The following is a 16,578-nucleotide window of genomic DNA, read 5'->3' as shown; positions in this document are numbered from 1 at the left end:
TGTGGTGTCATTCGCGGACAGGACATTTTTTAGGTTTTCATTTTTAGTCTGGTTTAGCTGGAACACTCTCAACTTGAAATGGTAATGGTTATGGTTTTGTGCACGTAATGCACTTTCTTAAATAACCTTTTCACATTTCCCTCGATATTAACAGTAATATTCATCTCCTTGCCATCATTGTGGGTTATTTTGGTGGTTTTGGGCACATTTTTACAAATTGTGATACGGAATGTTAGAAATAACTTTAATAATAATGGTGTTTAAATTTAAATCTAAAGTGTACCTTTGTATTAAACTGTATTTAATGAATTCCTTCATTATGTCATGTGACCAACATGTGATAGTCATGTGACCCAACTCAAATCTACAGACAAACAAACATAACTGAAGAATGAGACTGAAATTTTTGAAGATAGTCTGATAATTTACAGTAGTTTAATAAAAACCAACTAAAATACTTCAAAATTTAAAAAAAAAAAATTGTTCTTTCAAAAAAAGAGAGAATATGTTTCTCCCTACCAGCCCTCACCACATCCTCACCTTAATTTTCCCTGTAAAATAGTTCTTTGTATAATCCAGTGTTGTGTAGAAAATGGAAAAAAACAATGAAGTGCATGTTTGAAAACCTCTCAAAATGGTTTATAAGCTCAAATCTTTGTTCTGGATCTTTGGGGAAATTCTACATCAAATTTTAGTATTTCAAATTTTGCATGTATTTTGCATGATTATGAGAAGTTTCAATCTTTTAACTTTTCTATACCCAATAATGATGATTTTTATACCTTCCCCTTATCAGAACACCTTAGAACTAACATTTGTGCATACTTGCACTGTCTATAAGTTGAGAATGTTCCATCCTGACTGTTCAGCAAAATGCAGTGTTGTATGCTTCCCTTCAAAAGCAAAGAAGGTCGTTTAATACAGCTCGCCACAAATACGCTGATTGTTTGTAAGGGCATGTCACAAATGTGCTACTTTGTGTTCTTGCTGAAATGCGCCAGCCCTATCTGAAGTCGGCGTACCGATTTTATTTCTGTGCTCTCACTTTCTTTTTCTTTGGGCCTCAACTTTTCCGTGCTTGTAGGCTGGCCAGTCTATGTATCGGTTTCATACGGTATGTTGTCGTTGTTGTTACTATTTCAGTTTTGTAAAAATTCCATCAAAATCATTAAAAAAGTCAAGTGCATACAACGCATACAACATTGTCATCGATTCAGCGCAAAAAATAAGACACCAAGAAATCTCAAATCGGCAGACCATTTGCATTGTTCTTGCCGCAAATTCTGTGGCTATGCTTTTAGTGTTCCGTCAGCTTCTGGTAATCAAGGTTGAAATCATGTGCTTACTTCCCATGGATTATCATGACATCATCATTGTCATGGAGATAGGTTTCAAGAAACAGCAGCCATCTTTAATTCTTGCAGTTTGCTCACGTTGTTTTTAAAACCAACTGTAAATGCATGTCATGTTAAATTGCAGCACTTGGTGTGATATTTTCTTTACTTTGTAACAACGCTTTTTAACTCGGTATCTCCATGGATACAAGTGTAAATCATAAAGCTAAACCATTACTACAAATATAACCAAGCTTTGAAAATCACTCTTAATTTGCCTGATTCAGCATAACTTTTCATTTTAATCACTTACTTTTGTATCACCTTCCCTTCCATAATTTTCACGGCTTACTACCTCTTCCCCCTACTTACCCTACATACTGACTCCTATTAAACTCTCATGACTGCCTCCTTCCTCATCCCCCTTCCTTTGTTTCCTGACTGATAATTCCTACCATCATTTCCCCCCACATTGCCAATCCATCCCCCCACAGAGAATATGCAGTACGGCGATAGAAGATATTCTAGACCAAATCGACATTCCTATCAACTTTCCATTAACATTTCTCCGTCATGTAAGTTGTGTTGTGTTTTCACCTAGTCACATGATCATCACATGATCATCACATGATTCTAACATGATCATCACATGTTTCTAACATGATACTCACATGGCAGGCGATTATATGTCTTCTATCGACCTCTGCATTTATTGACTCATATACTGCTTGATTGACCAAGTCTTTCACAAGTCTACCTCGTCAAATTCCATCAAACTTGTCAATATTTTGAATGAAATCAAAGAAGTGCAAAGAAGAAAAACTATCGTACCTAAAAAAAATAACAAAAATAGCTCGATTGAACAAACATTTTTGATAACGATATTTGAATTTCTCAAAAATAGTCATGAATCATAGACTTGAAAATAAAATATTCAAACAAAAGGTAGACAAAATACAAACACAATACAACAGAAACGCGGCAGCCATCGTCACAACTTTTGTTTCATTATCCTATGTTAAATGCATAATTAAATCACCCATAAGTTGTATTTCACTACGTTTGTATTTGTGATTTGAATTTTTTTGATTAGCGTTTTAATGCTAAGAGTTTGCTTTCAAGGTTTTAACCTTATCACAAATTTCATCACTTCACAAACAAATTCCAAAATTTTTGTTCACATTTTGTTTAATTTATGCAAGAGGGTACTGGTATGCAAGGGTTAAAGGTCATTATGATGTGAATTTAATGGCAGACTTGTTCCAAAGGCATCCCCATGGCAATGACTAGTTGCTCGTAGTAACCAGAGCACAACAAACGAACCACACACCTCTGATCCCCTCTCTGGCTCTAAATCCTAAAACCCCACTGAAACTTTTCCCTGTTAAATATTTGACTTGGTACTCTATCGTCTTCACTGATCAAAACTTCTTCCTTTTTTCCCGCACCCAAAAACTTTTCAAATCTGAGATGTTTATCACTTTTTTTCTCACTACAAATTGCCGCTCAGGAACTCTACATGGTGTACACCCCTGATATGAGTTCACCAAATGTGAGCGTTGGAAAAGTATGTTGTACTTTCATTTGACAGGCTCGTTTACGCTGAACCCCAATACTTTAGATTTTGCTCGTTTACGTTGAACCCCATTACTAAGGTTTGTGGTTCATACACGGTTGTGTGATGGGGAACGATGCATTTGAGTATGCGATATATCACCTCACATATATTTGCATATGCATTTTATACATTTTTTGTGGTACTGTTATGATTTGTAAATGCTTGCCTAACTAGATGATTTTTGTTTGTGTAAAATGATAAATGTAAAACACCCAACCCACCATCCCTTTACAGCAATAATCACTTGTTTTGTTTTTTAAAATGTTATGTAGAATGCTTCCAGTTTTGATAATGGTATAAGTAACGAAATGGTACCTGCCTTGCCTAGGATACTCCTGTTAAAAGCACCACTATTATTGCACATTCCCTTTTTCCTTCACGTCAACGTTTACCGTTTTGTTATGCTTTTTGCATAAATGGTCACAACTTATAGCTAGATCCTGTGTACGCCTTATGTACCTTTTATTTGAATGTCATATGTGTGAAATTAAACGTGCAAGCATAAGACGCTTAACAGGAATTATTTTTCCTTAGTTTGGGGATTCGCAACGTCTGCGACTGGTGCGCATCCTGCGAAGTACCGTCATGGTTCGTGTTGGTGGCGGTTGGATGGCTTTAGATGAATTCTTAGTCAAGAATGATCCATGTCGAGGTAAGTTATCTTTTCTTTTCACAATTCTGTTTCATTTCCTGTTAAACAAACATGTCTTTGATGTCGTGGTATCAGTGCTAGCCATTTTAATAATTGATTCACTATTTTCTCCACAGACGGGATGAGACCAAGCAGAATTCTGATATATTTTGTACAATGTAGCTCATATTATTCTCTTACAGGCCCAAGACTCTGAATAATATTCAGTGTATTTATTCTCACAGGTCCAGGACTCTGAATATTATTCATTGTATTTATTCCTCAGAGGCCCAGGAATATTCCTATACCTATGTTACTATTGCAACCGTTTCATCCACCATGTTGAACACGCCTTCACATACACACAGTATTGTTTGCACAACGTCTGCGATGTGATCCCTCAGTTTTATGTCAACTCCTATTAATTTGCTACCTGAATTAGTAAAATATGGAGCAGCAGCTGTTAAAGTGATCAAATTAGTCAATATATTATCAGTTATTAGTACAAAAAACAGTAATATAGAATATTCAACTTTGTCACTGTTAACCTACTAATATTTCAGCCATATTGCCACAACTCATTTTCAAATTTGACTTATTGTCAGCGGTGACTTTGGGTTTTTGGTCTGTGTCTGAAATTTGACTAAGGTGTTTCAGATATTGAAGAGAATTAGGGTAAACACTGGAAAAAATCAATATCCTGTAACTATGGCAATAAAAACCATTAACGCAAAGAAATTAACGCAAAGTAGTTAAGACCCTTATTAATGCATTGTTTATTTTGCTGTATTTCTGAACATCAGAGAAGAAAAATCAGGAAAAGAAGCGAAAAGAAGGTAAAATATAGCATGAAATGCTAGGGTGAGGTAGTCTAGGGGTGCTAGTTTCAAGAATTTTTCAATCACAGCAGTCGCAAATCTATCCATTTCAATCATATATCAATCACAGAGCCTGCATTTTCTTTCATACATATTGTGTAATTTATGCAAATTATGACATCAGTGGTAAATAAGAAAGAAAAATATGACAAAATCACAGATTTTAAACAAACAATGGTGATATGAAAGATTTTAGTCTACTATTGGTCGTGGTTTCCAATGGAAAGCTTAAAAACAATATGGATGCCATGTGAAATTCTGTAAACTGCGCTTTGAACTGCTTATTGATTTACTTAGTAGATAGAATCAACAAGAAAAAAAAAACGCATGTAAAAGGGGGAATTTATACATGAACATTTTAACAGAATTAAAAAAAAAAATTGTTAAGTTTGTCATGATTCATATACTGCTTTGTCTTAACTCATTCCACTTGACAGCCAAGGAGAGGATCTTGTCAAAAGGTAACACTAGTCAAAGTTCAAACCTTGAGGTCATAGGTCATATTGAGCTAATACTGTGCTGCCCCATGCTTCTGCTTCTTCTGCTAAGATTCCCTGAAAAATGAGATAAAAAGGTGTTTTCCAATGTTACGTGTTTTGTTAGAATGATTATGTTAACAGTCCTGTCCAGAAGGGTATTGTACACAATTGTTGTAGTTGAGTCATCTGTTCGCTACATTTTCTGTCATCATACAATCACAGAGCCTGCCTGCACTTTCTTTCATCTAACAGTTCGATGCCATCTTGGCCATGTATGTCATCCATTCATCAAACACATTGACTTCTTATCATAGTACAACATGTACACATGCAATGATTGACATGTCATCATTGACTAAGTGCATTAGAATGACACTTGTCTACTGCATGAAAAGTCTACATTGATTGACTAGTCTTGTTGCTTTGGTAACACTCATGCATTTTGTTACCATGGTTATTCTCTACTTCACATACAATTTTCAAAAACTTTGATTGCAGAAATGTATCTTCTACATTAATCATACCAAGGATCATGCCTTGTTGTAATGTTCATATGACATTGAAACAGTTTCATTCATTTTCCTTTTCAGTTGTATTTCATGCATAGTAGATTTGTAGACATGCTGTTAAAAATTCTTTTCATAAGCCGTCAGTAGAAATACATGTACTGATAATCTAGTTAGTGTAATTATTGATAAAACTTATTCTTTTGAAACTGGAACACCTAATGTGATTCTGTTGATTCTTTGCTGACTTGACTTTGCTTTTACAGCTGCCGAGAATGGTGCCTTCTTTACTCTTGAAAGGTGGCATGATACTGTTAACTTGCGCTATTACAACGGCCAACATCAGACCGTGCACAAATGGAATCGGGGAAAGTAAACAACTTAATTGGATTAATAACACTTGGAACAGTATGTTGGAAGTGCAGAGACTTATAATAAGTACATGTCATCATTTGATAACAACAGTTGTATGGCCACTTTACATAATAGTTCATGTTCACAAACAAATTAGAAGTTTCCTGGCATTTCATGTACACATAAAGAGGCCATAAAATTGTTCTTATCAAACCATGGTATGTAATACAAGTCAGTGCTGTTCTAACATGCTGTGTCAAGTGTTATTAATCTGATTCATTTGTTTACTTTCCCTGTTTGTAACAGGTTCAGCTTGTCCATGGTCTGATGTCGGTAGTTGTACCAATATTCTCCTTTCCAAAGAAAAAAGATGCTAGCAAAAAAAGGCTTATCTTTTCTAGATGCTGGTGATTAGGGGTGAGATACTAGTAAGCCAGATCCAGTGACTGGGCTTAGTAGCTTGTACTCGCTTCCAGCTGTGGAAAGTCTGCATCCTTGAAATCATGTGATGCATTTTTGACATGACGTGCCCACTCTAGAAATGGTGTGCCGCATGATGGTGCTATGTTGGTGCTTATATACAACTCCAAACTCCTACACAGTATTTATAGTAAAAACTAAATGTTTCCCTACGTTGTGAATAATGTTTGAATGCTGATTGGTGATTGGTTTGTTGGATTTGAATTTCAAGTACCAACAAGTTGATTGGTTGAAATCAACCAATCAGAAATCAAACCTAGCTGTTGCTTATCACAGCATTGTTCACAAGCTAGAGAAATATAATATGTTAAAATATGTGTAGGAGTTGGGCATATACCTTGCTCATGGCTGTATTTTTCTCCAACTTAACTTCCAATCTTCTTTCCACAGCAAAAATAGTATTGTTACCGTACATATCAAACTCACCTGTTATTCGCTTACATTCTACAGCTCGTGGTCGTACGAACATTGAGCTCCGTGAGAAGTTCATACTTGCTGAAGGTGTCAGCCAAGGAATGCATGCATTCAGAACAAAGAGTCCCGGTATGTCGATGTCAGGATCAAGTACTACTGGTAGCTCTCGTAGCATGAGTGGACCCATTATGAAGGTTTGTACTTTACTGTTTGAATATAATATGCAAATTACAATGAAAATTCATCAAACTGCAAAAAGAGAGGTGACTGAACCATGGTTACAGTAAAATAGAAGTTTGTATTAAATCTAACATGAATCCAAAAGCAACAATCACACCATGTGTGAATTCTCAGTACCTGCAATAGCATTTCACCTCATGCTAGAAGGTCAAAATAGAACACGAAGGTTTACTTATTCTCACATGCGTCTATAGTAATGTATGTGTTGAGCGTGGAGCAGAAGTTATGGTGTCACCAAGAAATCGAATGTTTGTTAGTTTCACAATGCGCCTAGGCAGTACAATTCTATTTTAGGTACCCAGAATTTTTAGCTTGGGAATGATTGCAGAATATAATGGAACACCACACATGGTTGTGATTTTTGACTCCACATATAAGACTGTCCTGTCGATTCCCTGTTTTGCAGCTTTATTGGTTTTTATTGTTAGTACTGTGGTCTGTTGCCAAAAGAAAAGAATCTTATTGCATTATGGAACTATGTAGGATGTTTGTCAGAATTATACCCAAATTTGGTTTAAAGGAATTATTTTTAAGTTATGGGGGAAAATGTAAGTATAGGTTAATTACCTGATAATAACTCCAAAACTATGTCTTACAACTGTGTCCAGGGAACCAAAGCTCATGATGTATTTGTATCATTCAGATTCGTGAAAAGAAGAATATAACTCGTCCTTGGCAGAGAAAGATGGCTAGTCCCTCCGTTTCTGTCACAAGCTCCACCAGTGATGGTACAACAACCAGGACAGAGAGACGAGCAGATGGAAGTATTATTACAAAGACAAGTGAAACGCATGTGTGTCCTGGTAAGTAAAGCAATCCAACCAAATTTTGCGCAGTCTTTGCAATTTTCTTAAGGTCTGATCCAGTTTTGTTTACTATTGAGGAAACATGCAAACCCTCAGCTGAATATCTAATCCGGTTCAGTCCAGTTCTAACTGGTCTAAAATAAACATACAGCTCCTCACTTATGTGTATTGATCCAGTTCAATCCAGTTTTAACCAGATTTGCAGAAGCTTCCATTCCTCAGTTGATGGAAGTCTTATGCAAAACAATAGTTGCAGACAGTCATACTTACAGATTGAACATCCTTGAGCAATACAAGTTCAAGATGTTTGTCAAGCAATTTCATGTTAATATTTTCAGTACTAAATGCAGCATTATGTTTGAACTCATAAACAGTGATAGCCATGGGCCATCTGCTTGATAAATATTGATCCAAACAAATGTATAACAGAAATTGATTTGTTTTTGGACATTCAGCAGTTTGTCACTTACAACATTACTGTTGGAGTATGTAGCTGAAATATAAAGTGATTGATTTGTCTCACAGGCACATAGACAGACATACATGTACACACAGTTATAGACACATGTGCATCCTACATACTAGAAAATTAGACTTCCATGTGTATTGCACAACACGTTCGTATGTATGTATGTATGTATGTATGTATGTATGTATGTATGTATGTATGCATGTATGTATGTATGTACGTACGTACGTACGTACGTATGTATGCATTTATGTATGTATGTATGTATGTATGTATGTATGTATGTATGTATGCATGTATGTGCGTGCATGCATGCATGCATACATACGTACGTACGTACGTACGTACGTACATACGTACGTACAAGATATAAAATATTGACTAGAAAATTAGAGTTCCGTGTGTATTGCACAACTATAATTTTTGTGTATTTTGCTGTGACTATGTTCTGTGTTTTTCCATTGATTTTCTATTTCTTTATTACTTCTTGCTTTCTATGTTGCTAATAGCGCATAGATCTAAAGCCAGATCCAAAAAACTGCTGTCTCCAGTCGATGAGGAGAAATTTTGCTACTTGTGGTGGCAAAAATAATTCAACGTTGCGTCGTTCATATGGTGTGGTGAAGGTGTTTGTTCATTCTTTCTTTTCTGTTTTTTTTGCCTGTTTCTTTGCAACATGTACCTGTGATGTGATATCCATAGCATTACACTCGACACCTCCCCATTGCATGTATTATATTTAGCATGCCCAACAGTTTTCATAGGGACAGTGGTTTTTTTGAAGCCTTTGTATGAGATTTTCATTTTCCAATGGTTTTCTTTATTTATGCACAACAAGTTATTGTTCCATAGTCAAACTGCTAAGCAGAGTTACCTAAAAATTAAACTATTTGCCATCATTGTGTGTTTGAAAAGTAGTGTATTTTAGCCCCAAAAGACTTAAATCCACTACTAGTATCATTTGAGATGGTGCATGGTACCATTATGGTCATTAGTTTTGTGTTTCCATATTCACAATATTGTATTAATCTCTAAAATGAAGACAATATTTATATCCTTGATTGCTCCATTGTGGATGAAAATATGCATAAAAATCATGTTATGGTTGAAAATATAATTATACATAAAGGTGTTGATTATCCTGGAAAATGTAAACTTATAAAAATGCTTCAAAAACTGTCAAATGAAAGTAATGCCATGTCATATCTCTACAAACCAGTTTTGGGAATTTCGTATAATTTCACACAAAAGTAACAATCATACATATCTGATAAATTAGCCTATTATTGACAGAAAATTTATCAATGGTGGGATTGGGAATTCTGAATTCAACGGATTGCAGTCACTTTTGTAATGGGGTCAGTCACATAATCAGACAGAAAGTTGGCATTCCAATAGTGTTATGTACAGCAGTAAGTTCAGTGTCAATGCCAACGCAACACACACAATATACGCTGCTGAAAATCCAGATAATCAAAGCAGACATGAAGGCATACTGCTGAATGTGCAGATTCTCAAAGCCAATGCAAAGCACACAATATATAGCAGAATGTCCAGATTATCAAAACTAGCACAAAACACACAATGTGCACTGCAGAAAAGTGTAGACTATTCAAAGTCACCCTTCTGGGCAGGATGCCATTTCATTTCAATAATACAATATCGTTACTTTGGAATATCTCTCTTGTTCAAGATCTGGAAAGTTACTTTTGAATTACTTTATCTCAGGAAAGTGCCATTTCACCTATCCCTATTCCATTATTTGTACTTAACCTCATAAAGGGCTCTTCCTGAAAATCCTTGTTTCCGTAACTCTACCCCATAGGGTTGGCATTATGATGTACCATATTGATTATTTGCCCGTTATAGAAGGGGCTCCTACAAATTTGCACTTGGTAATGCATATTTATTCTGTTGAGAAGTGCAAGTATAAATTTCAACAGCTCTCTTGGTGAAAAAATTTGATCTCATAACAAATAGAGTTCAATTCGAAAAGACTATTTCAAAATATACATAGAGAGAAACTCAGTGAAAGACTTGTCATCCAGGATACAGTTATTGTGCCTATTACAGGTATTGCACAATTCCAGTCAATCAAACTACACCAACTGGTCAATGAGAAAAGTAATACGAGAACTAACAAACTGTATTTCAGAAATAACAACAACCTAACAGAATTTCATGAAAACCACTACCATTTTTGTTGTCAGTGATCACATTTCATATATAAAATATAACAAGATCTTATCAAATCAAATGACTTTAAAAAGACCATTAATGATGTTCTAAAGATTTTATTTTCGGATATACATGTACTGAGTGCGTTACTTTTGAGCAGATTATACAGCCTGTTGCAAATTAGTGTTCACTGGCTCTGTTTAATACACACTACACTGTCAGATACCAAGATTGCAACATTTTGTTTAAATGAAATAAATCATTTAAACATTTTGCAAGTATTCGCTGACATGTACATGTATCTGCTGCCTGCATGGTGGCATATCAGTTTATTTCATTTACACAGAATGTCGTAAGAAAATGTATTCATTCAATCTCACTGTCTTAAAATGTAACATGCAGTTTCTTACTGCTTTTGCATGGATGTATAAAACAGTAAGTGAACACTAACTTGCAATGGGCAGTATTTCAGACATTTGAAGTTTTGTTATCAATGAATCTGTTGTGCCAGCACCATGGATTTCAAAATTATTCAAAATAGTAGAACAATATGAAATGTGATCATTACTGAGACATATATATTCCCTTACAGATTTCCTGTGTAGATTTCCCGTTGTCTTGGTTCGACTAATTTGTACTGAAATCGCATGTCTAGTTATCATAATGTGTTCTCATTACTTAGCAACAAAGATGACATTTTATGATGATAAAACAGACACTATTAAATTTGATTTGTTAATACTCACAACGTTTTATCAAAATGATAAATTCCACAATTACAGATGATCTTGTTCAGCATTTCCATCCACCTGAAATGAGATAAGACAAGCTACTACATTATTAAAACCCATAAAAGGGTAATTATAACACTAGACTGTAAAATACGTCGTGACGTTCCACCCTCACTGGCCTCCTGGAGGGGTTGGCCAATGCGTGAGGGCGCCCCGTCACAGTGTACCTTACAGACTATTATAACGCCTGCTGTAAAATCACTTTACCAGGTATGAAATTCCTTCACTGTGTTGCCAACAAGTCTACTCCTTGTCAGTCTACAAAAAAGTCAGTTCGGATAATAACGATACATTGTATTTCTTCTGTGCGCGTGCACACACACACACGCATGCACACACACACACACATGAAGTAATGTAGTGAGAGTGATATTATGTATTTATTATCAGCACTTGATCTTTTCGGGAATGATAAGCTGTAGACAATTCGGCACCATCAAAAACATTTTCATCACGTTTGCTACTGATCAACCGATGCATATACTGGATAAGTTTTGCTGCAGTGGTTGTATTATCATCTTTTAAATTACAATATCGGATATAAATAAATTATGGGAATTCCAGGCTAAAATGAATCACTATATTTGGCATAATGTTATTGATTGCTACCCGTCAGAGTGGCCATGTGAAGGCACCCTACATACAGAAAAATCACAGTAGTATGTTCAAGGGATGCATGAAATGAAGTCAGAAAGTAAAAACACTTTACATTTCAAAATTGCTTAAAAAATCTGGCGAGAAAGGTACTGTCTGTTTCGCATTACATTTACAGGCTCTGTTTGATACAACCCTGCCAATAAGAAACTGTACATTCATCACTTTAAGAGCAACATCACAGTTTTTGCTACATTTTGTGTAATTGAAATAAACCATTTAAACATAGTGCAACTAGCCACAGACATGCAGTTGCCAATGTTTTTGTTGTCTGCATCTGATGTTTACATGGTGGCACATTTATAGTTCATTTCATTTAGACAAAATGTTACAAGAAACTGTATTCATGCAATGTAGCTATCTCAGAGTGTAGTTTCTTACAGTTTCTGCCTGGACATATCAAACAAAGCCAGTAAACAGTAACTTGAAACAGGTGGTATAAATGCAATTGCAAAGATATGCTGTGCATTGCTTATTGCCAAAATGTCATCACACATCAACTAAGTACCTATGAAGGCTTTATGAATACACACAAATACACGTCATGCATCTCAAAGAAATATAACCTTGACAGTTTTATGAAATGAAAAGTTATAATTGCCTTGTCACATTTTTTTTTCGATTGTCTATATTAATGTGTTTTATACTAATCTTAACACTTTCAGTGATCTGCATGTCCTTAAGATTAAGCTTGCCAAAATATGCGTCTGCCAAAGCTACATTGATTGGTGGAAAAAACCAACAAGTAAGAATATTAAGTGTCTTGACAAAGACTAACTTTAGGATTCCTTTGTTTTTAGGTGCTGGTCCTGGTCATGTGCACCATGGCAAACAGACTCGCATAGATGGTCAAAAGACTCGTACAACCGCTGAAGTCCAGTCCAAAACCATTGGTGGTATGACCCGAGGTGAGATCACATTCCGAACAGAAACCTTGCAAACCAGGACCGTCACCATGCCGACCGTTAGTAGGACAACATACACACGTACGCCACACAAAACAACACCTAGAACTACTCCTTCCACACCAGCAGCCAGATCATCGCTTAAAAAGACTCCAACTCGATCCGCCAGTAGAGAGAGTTTATCCTCAACAAAGTCCGATAAAGAGTCAGTATTTGATCGATTGTCAACACCAAGAAAAACACCAACTCGGACAGCTAGCCGGGAGTCTCTGTCTTCGGACAAAGATACTCCAACTGGATCAAAATTTAAGAAAACACCAGGATTAAGGAAAACTCCAAGTAGAAGTGCTAGTCGGGAATCACTGGGGTCTGAGAAAGATGGTTCCGGAAGCTTCAGAGCAACAAAACCTAGTATGAGAAAGACGACAAGTCGTGAGTCACTCGGATCTGAGAAGGACACCCCAACAGGCAGACGTACTGGGCTCACACCTAGAAGGGTACCCAGTAAAGATTCACCAACGTCGGCAACAAAACGACCAACAACCCCAGGGTCTAAAATCCCTACCCCGGGATCTAAAATCCCAACAAAATCTTCAAAGGAGGCTGCAACCAAGACAACACCTGGTAAAGACACTAAACCTAAAAAGAGAACAACTCCAACAACGACGCCATCGAAAGAAAAGCCCACCGAATCTGAGGGCGTGGCACAAAATGGCACTGCTGGAGTACAAAATGGAGACAAATCACCTGATCAAGTTCCAAGCCCTGACAAAGTCGGAGGCGAGGACAAAGAATAAAGAACTCATGACACTATTTGAACTGGACTGAATTTAGAGATTTTTTATTTTAACCACAAGTGAACTGAACCTTGCATAAATATTGAAGACTTTCTGAACTGACAAACCTTACTGGATTTGATGTATCTGTACATAATATGGACGCATTGTGTCAACTTTATGCAAATCAAAACGAGGATAAAATTTGAATTTTGTATATAGCTCTCTCTTGCCAAGACTCGGCCTTGGCAATTTCATACTTTCTGCAAATAGTGTACCATGAAGAGGTATTGGTCTCACCAGTATTTTATTTTAACATAAGAATGCTGCAATTTTTTTTCCAAGTTTTTTGTTTCGCTCAATTTTGATGAAGTTTTTATTTTCTCGTCAAGCTGAAATATTTTATCTGTTTGTAAAAGATTTTTGGAGATTCTGGTTACTAAAAGATGTAAATAATTTGTGCAGCAGATCTAAAAAAAAAAAAAAAAAGAAGCAGTCTGTGACGCTTTATGACTATCTGCAGTTTAAGATATAACTGTAACCATGGAGATATTGTAACCATGGAGACAAGAATGGAGATATTGTAACCATGGAGATGTATCCATAGAGATGTTATAACCATGGAAATGTAACCATGGTGATATACATAGATGAAGATATTACAACCATGGAGATAAACCCAAATTTAGAGATGTAGCATAAAAAGAGAAGACAAAAATGGAGACTTGGTTCGTATTGCGGATCATGACACTAAAATAGAAGTCACCACAGAAGTTAAAACAGGACACTCAACAACAAAACAAGGAATAAAAAAACAGGAAACCCATGATCAAAGAAACTATAGTGGAGACTCGGGACATTAACATCAATATTTTTACAAAGTTTTCGTTGACCATGGGCTTTCTAGGTATAAGTATATTTTGATCAGTATACCATTCGTCTGCTTGCCAGTTTTATTTTTAACATAGCCACAGTAAGTTTTTTAATGTACTCGCTCATGACTTGTAAGAATTGATTCAAGTAGTAACAGTAAGATAAGAGTGTGCCAATTTATATTATCCATGTTACTGTCTTGTTTACCATTGATATTTCCACCTCCTTGTCCAGGGTTTTTAGGGGGCTGGACGTATAGCTTGGTAAACAAACAGCTGATCAGTCTTAGCTAGTAAATTGTTATAACACCCAAACCCTTCAGTCCCCCCATTTGCAACCAATATCTAAGAACTGCAACATAATTTTCGACACTTGTGTGAAAACTATGCCTCAAAATGTCCAGGGAATAAGAACCAAAATGTTGCAAGTTTTCAACATTACTGTGTATCAAATAAAATTGTTGCCAAGTTCCAAAAGTTGCAGATGGGAATTGCCAACTGTACCACAACGTACAGTTACCAAAGCATACATTTTATAAGTTAGTATAGTCGTCACTTTTTTAAAGCTAAACAAAAAAAAATAAACAAGACATATAAACCATCATATTTCTTAGATCACTACAAATAGCTAAAATGCAACAATATTGTCATGGAAACCGTAGCATAGAGTACTGAAAATGGTATAGCACAGTTGTAAGTCATATTAGTAAAGGTATATAAGGTGGAGGAATGAAACACAAACAAACAATCTTTTTTGACATTTACTTTCTCAAAAGGCAAGAGTATTTCTAAATGAAAGGTTTTCTATGAAAAAAAAAGAAACTCGAGACTGCCTTCAGTCTTTTGTCTATCTAGTGTGTGTAGTTGTCTGTGAGAATGATTTTTGGAGTGATAATAACTTTCACTGGGTGCTGTCTGTAACATATTTTTGTTACGTCGTCAAATTCAATTTCTCTTTCCAAAAAAAATTTACATGCGCTTTCTTATAGTTGTTCAGTTGTTTCATCATATAGCCGAGCAAGAATTTTTTATTTCGAAACATTATAACAACTTGTATAACTGTAACCAATGAGTCGTTCTCATTTTGAAGGGTCTGGGTTACCATAGTAACATGTTAGAAACTGTCCAATCAGTAACATTCATTCTGTATGTTGAATTGTAATTCCTAAGTTTAGAGTTATTGGTATATATTAAGTATGTACACACAGCAGTGATTATTCAGTGCACGCTGGGAAAGCTTAGGGGTTAAGGGTTATGTGTCAAAGTTCATATCAAATTGAGTAAGTGCTGTGATTTTGAATACTAATGATGCTAAGGATATAATGAATGTATTTGTGTTATTTCCAGCCCAGGATTCATCATGATATGCAAAAAGCATTTTAATCTTTTTATTTTGCAATAAATTAGCAACTTCACTATAATCTTTTTTGACTGTTTCTTTGTGAATCTGTGAGTGTATAGTTTGTTTATGGTGCTGTGTGTGACTCCGACTAACAAGTTAACAGCTATCTCTGTCTGACAGTTGGGCCCCTTTAATTAAATACTTTGTTTGCTGTCCTTGAATTTGCCAAAAACTTACCAGGCAGACAGTGAAAAAAACCACAATGCTAGCATGTCATGTAAAGTTCACTATTCTTTTGATTAATTTTCTGTTTGTACCTAAATCTACTAGACTGGTGAAATATAAATGTCAAAATCCAAAGCTTGATTGTCTTAAACAACTTTTTAGAAATATATGTAGTTGTTCTGAAGATTTTTGAATGGTCGAGTCTTTCCATTTACAATAGTGTGAAATATGGCCTTGCACAGAAATTTTGAGCAAAAATTTTTTTTTTGATATCTACCGACAAATAAACTACGCAGACAGCAAACAAAGAATTCGATTGGTTGCGCCTTAGTGCTATAAACAGACTGGTTGGTGTATGAGTTCAGAATTTTTACACTTTTAGAATTTTTGTAACTTGTCTTTCTGACGCAGATGTAGCAAAATACAGTCCCTGACGAGCAAAAATAATTGCAGTTAGTTATTTTAGACTATTCCTGAAAAATCTGTAAGCACGTATGTACTCCTTCATGTGACAGTTACAAGGGGAAAACATTTATGACTTTTAAAATAGCTTATATACACAATTATTTTGCATTTTGGCATGCATGGATTATTTTATCTCGCTTGTGACTGACTAAGGATAGCCT

At 35.6% G+C, this 16,578-nt stretch overlaps 1 protein-coding gene across 13 annotated transcripts in view; it reads left to right on the top strand.

The window, feature by feature from the left end:
• Positions 1 to 15,806, top strand: part of LOC144445939 (uncharacterized) — a 287,770-nt gene extending 271,964 nt beyond the window's left edge. For 9 of the 13 annotated variants that reach the window (XM_078135586.1, XM_078135585.1, XM_078135584.1 and 6 more), the window contains 7 exons: positions 2,845 to 2,901; positions 3,487 to 3,604; positions 4,387 to 4,419; positions 4,899 to 4,922; positions 6,731 to 6,888; positions 7,578 to 7,737; positions 12,633 to 15,806. In XM_078135586.1, the coding sequence (XP_077991712.1) occupies positions 2,845 to 2,901; positions 3,487 to 3,604; positions 4,387 to 4,419; positions 4,899 to 4,922; positions 6,731 to 6,888; positions 7,578 to 7,737; positions 12,633 to 13,534 (1,452 nt within the window). In that variant the 3' untranslated portion in view covers positions 13,535 to 15,806. The remainder of the gene's footprint in view (positions 1 to 2,844; positions 2,902 to 3,486; positions 3,605 to 4,386; positions 4,420 to 4,898; positions 4,923 to 6,730; positions 6,889 to 7,577; positions 7,738 to 12,632) is intronic. The other 4 variants (XM_078135590.1, XM_078135588.1, XM_078135591.1 and 1 more) reach the window with 4 other exon arrangements.
• The last annotated feature ends 772 nt before the right edge of the window (positions 15,807 to 16,578 follow it).

The sequence above is a fragment of the Glandiceps talaboti genome, chromosome 14 (assembly GCF_964340395.1).
Source record: "Glandiceps talaboti chromosome 14, keGlaTala1.1, whole genome shotgun sequence".
Classification (NCBI taxonomy): Eukaryota; Metazoa; Hemichordata; class Enteropneusta; family Spengelidae; genus Glandiceps; species Glandiceps talaboti.
The sequence above is the reverse complement of the archived record's forward strand: the minus strand, read 5'-3'. Positions and strand labels throughout refer to the sequence as shown.